At 28.8% G+C, this 3,332-nt stretch overlaps 2 protein-coding genes across 7 annotated transcripts in view; both read right to left on the bottom strand.

Annotated features, from left to right (window-relative positions):
- Nucleotides 1–1,138, bottom strand: part of LOC108685783 (sodium-dependent nutrient amino acid transporter 1-like) — a 29,586-nt gene extending 28,448 nt beyond the window's left edge. For 3 of the 6 annotated variants that reach the window (XM_018190756.1, XM_018190754.1, XM_018190755.1), the window contains exon 1: nt 898–1,138. In XM_018190756.1, coding sequence (XP_018046245.1) covers nt 898–909 — 12 coding nt within the window. In that variant the 5' untranslated portion in view covers nt 910–1,138. The remainder of the gene's footprint in view (nt 1–897) is intronic. The other 3 variants (XM_018190753.1, XM_018190752.1, XM_018190751.1) reach the window with 3 other exon arrangements.
- A 1,993-nt stretch (nt 1,139–3,131) lies between these two features.
- LOC108685780 (sodium-dependent nutrient amino acid transporter 1-like) overlaps nt 3,132–3,332 on the bottom strand; it is a 109,902-nt gene continuing 109,701 nt past the window's right edge. Inside the window, exon 9 of the mRNA XM_018190749.1 lies at nt 3,132–3,318. Within this exon, the coding sequence (XP_018046238.1) occupies nt 3,211–3,318 (108 nt within the window). The 3' untranslated portion in view covers nt 3,132–3,210. The remainder of the gene's footprint in view (nt 3,319–3,332) is intronic.

Here is a 3,332-nt window from a genome sequence, read left to right as displayed (position 1 = left end):
ATATATATATATATATATATATATATATACGGTCTAATTTAATTTAATTATTTACTTTCACCAATTTATTTTAATTGTTTTAATTGTCTTATTCGTTTCACATGAATACATTTCACATGAATGCATTTCACACATAAAAAATGAGATTCTGCTATTTAGTTCTAATGCATGTGATAAAACTATGGATCAATGCCAACAAGTACGAGTTTAAAAGGAAACGTCTATTCACAAAACATGTTTTTCTTTCTGCAATCAAATCATAGGTCAGATTAAAATCTAATACCTATATACACGATAATAATTGCATTCGCGGTAAAAGGATGTCGAAGAAAATGGGATAGCAAAGATATCAAATGATGGCTTTATCGCAAATACTTGGAAAATTCTTTGTAAACCACTTGGCAAACATTAAAGCTATTGTATCTAAAAATTACAGTCGTTGCACTTGTGCTATTAACATTGTTAACAATGCGATTATTTTTATCTTATTTCAAGATTATTATTTACTTGCACAAAAATTATCACATATCTTTCTTTTTTTTTAAATTTCAGTTTTAGCCCGATGTTGCGAAGCTCATATTTATTATGATATATTTAGGATAACTTTCACTTATCGTTCGTAAGCCATGAAATACATAATAAAAGAAACGAAAAGTGCTTGACGCGACAAAGAAATTCAGAATAGAAAAAGTGAGAGGCATTGATTTCACGCGTGTTCTTACGTTCACTTCGCGTAAATATTATTAAATAAAACTATTATTCTCACGTTGTCAATATGGTCATTAATTATATTGCTACCGCGTTAATATTCACACACTTTACTTCGCTCAACACTTCTCTATTTTTTAATCCAATCGTTTATATTTATACCATTTAATATACAAATCGTTTACTTACTGTCTTGTACATAGTGTACGATGATCACGTTGAGAGATACGAATGAGAATCAAAACCAATCTCATTCAAGGCAAGAAACTAAGACGCGATCACTATTTGATTCCGAAGGGATATTTACGAACGTTGATGCTACTGATGTAAACTGATCGTCGGACCAGACGGCGAAGTCTGTTCTCTCTCCCGCAAATGTCTCGGAAGCTTATTTGATAAAACGATAACTATTACTATATATCCCCGTAACGGTAGGTAGCAGAATACTGAGTGAAATACAACGAGTCGATCGTCTAGGTAGATCGCCAGGTGGTAACTAGGTAGGAGCGACAGTGAATCATACGTTATGATTCGCACAAAGGGATAATTAGATAATTATGCGTACTCCCCACAATTCTCCATATAGTGAAATAAATAGATTTGCGTTTCAGTAAAAGGAATCTCCGCAAAAAGATCACGATAAACGAAACGGAATATATTTTCTTTTACGTAATCAAAAATGGAATAAGTTTTACTCGAAGGAAAAGAATGATATGTTACAAGAGACGAAAATTTCCTCACCATAACTAGAGACGAAGAAGATACAACAACAGGAAAGGATAAACTTATGAAAAAAAAAATAAAATGATGAAAGATAAGAAGAATAGGGATTCTTTCCTTTAATCGATACATAGACAAAGCTGCACACGAAACAATTTAGGAAGGGATTGAAGATTCTACAATTGTACGCTACGAAAAAGACAATTTTTCTTTGTATTGTTTCTTTCTATTTGCAGTAATAACATATATACGTCATAGTTGCATGATGTTACCATATGTCACGCTTCGGGTACAATGACGCGGAATCCTTTCTAAACGAAAGGAGAACTGGTGAGTTCCCTCAGTGTCGAGAGAAAGAGATACAAATATAGATAACATTTATCTTGCACATACTCTTGCATAATCGAACATCTAAAATGTTCGCAAATTTAAAATATAAATGTAAAAGCTTGTCAGTATAAATCACAATATAAATTTTATAATTTCTCAATTATTAATAATTATGTACATATATTTAGAGGCAATGCTGTCGCGATATTGTTTTCTCATAGGAAATCGAGTTTGTAAAATAGTTCATGCATTTTAATGTTTTTCTTAAAACTTTTTATTTTGAGAAACAATGTTGCTCAGCGCTTATCTTAATATTGTATATAATGTATTACATTCATTAGACCATGGCGACACATCGTAAGATTCTCACAATTCCATTCTCCACAAAGTTTAAAAACATACATATTGTCGTGACATCATAATGACATACATGTCAGTAATTGTAACACTAAATTTCATCGATTGCAAATATGACAGCGAATATAACGCATGTAATTCTATTGTGAAGTCATTTTGTTGACCTCATCGTTCACTTGTTCATAAATATTATTTAATATTAAGTAATATTTCAAGCGTTCTTTAGACTATTAAATGTAACGTTTTAATAACATTTTATCAAAATTATACATTATCAAATAATATTCCTGAAATATTAATGGATAATTATGTCCACTTCTGATAATATATAATTATTAAAAGTAACATTTCATGTAATTGTAATATTATATAATGACATTTACTTTAATTTATAAAAAAACCTATTACTTCAGTTCAGTTCAAAATTATGTTTAAAGACTGAAAATAATTTTGGCACGTAATTGTAGGACTAGATATGTACATAAAATCACATCGAAATGTTATTTAAGTATTAAGATGCAGTGTAAACCGATAAGATTTTTTTATTATTTATTGTAAATTTAAATTGTAACAATAATAATAGTAATTAAGTAAAAACAATTAGGAATCTGCGCTGTAATAAATGCGTTTAAATTACTGGACTGAAGTTTGGTCCAGTAATTTAAACGCATCTATTATAGCAAGTTCCTAATTGCCCTTATTTAATTACTATTATTATTATTATTTTATTATAATACAAGGGATCTTATTACGATTTTTTTATATTTATTTAAATTGTACTTATATAAAAATATTTAATATTTAATATTTAATATTTAATAAATATTTTAATAATTGAGGGGTATTAAAGGCATAATATTATGTGTAAAAGAAGAATATTATGTGGATGTAAAACATTTACAGAATGTTTCAATAATATTAAATAATATTATATAATATTCTCGAAATATTATAATATTTTTATTGTAATTTTTTAAAATAATACTCATATAACATTTTAGAAATATTTTGTGCTTATAGGATTAAATCATCGAAACAACATTTCTCGAAAATTATGCGAAGTAAACCTTGAAAAGAATCGCCACGTTTTACATATCATTTTTCTTCTACGTCGCACTCATTTCGGAAAGCCAGCCACTTTCTACGATCTTCCGCGTTACTTGGACCCCATGATTTCGATGGTTGGAAAGCTTGACTGATCATCTAGAAGAGATAAA

The sequence above is a fragment of the Atta colombica genome, unplaced genomic scaffold (assembly GCF_001594045.1).
Source record: "Atta colombica isolate Treedump-2 unplaced genomic scaffold, Acol1.0 scaffold158, whole genome shotgun sequence".
NCBI lineage: Eukaryota > Metazoa > Arthropoda > Insecta > Hymenoptera > Formicidae > Atta > Atta colombica.
Note: the sequence above shows the minus strand (reverse complement) of the source record. Positions and strands in the feature narration are given on the sequence as shown.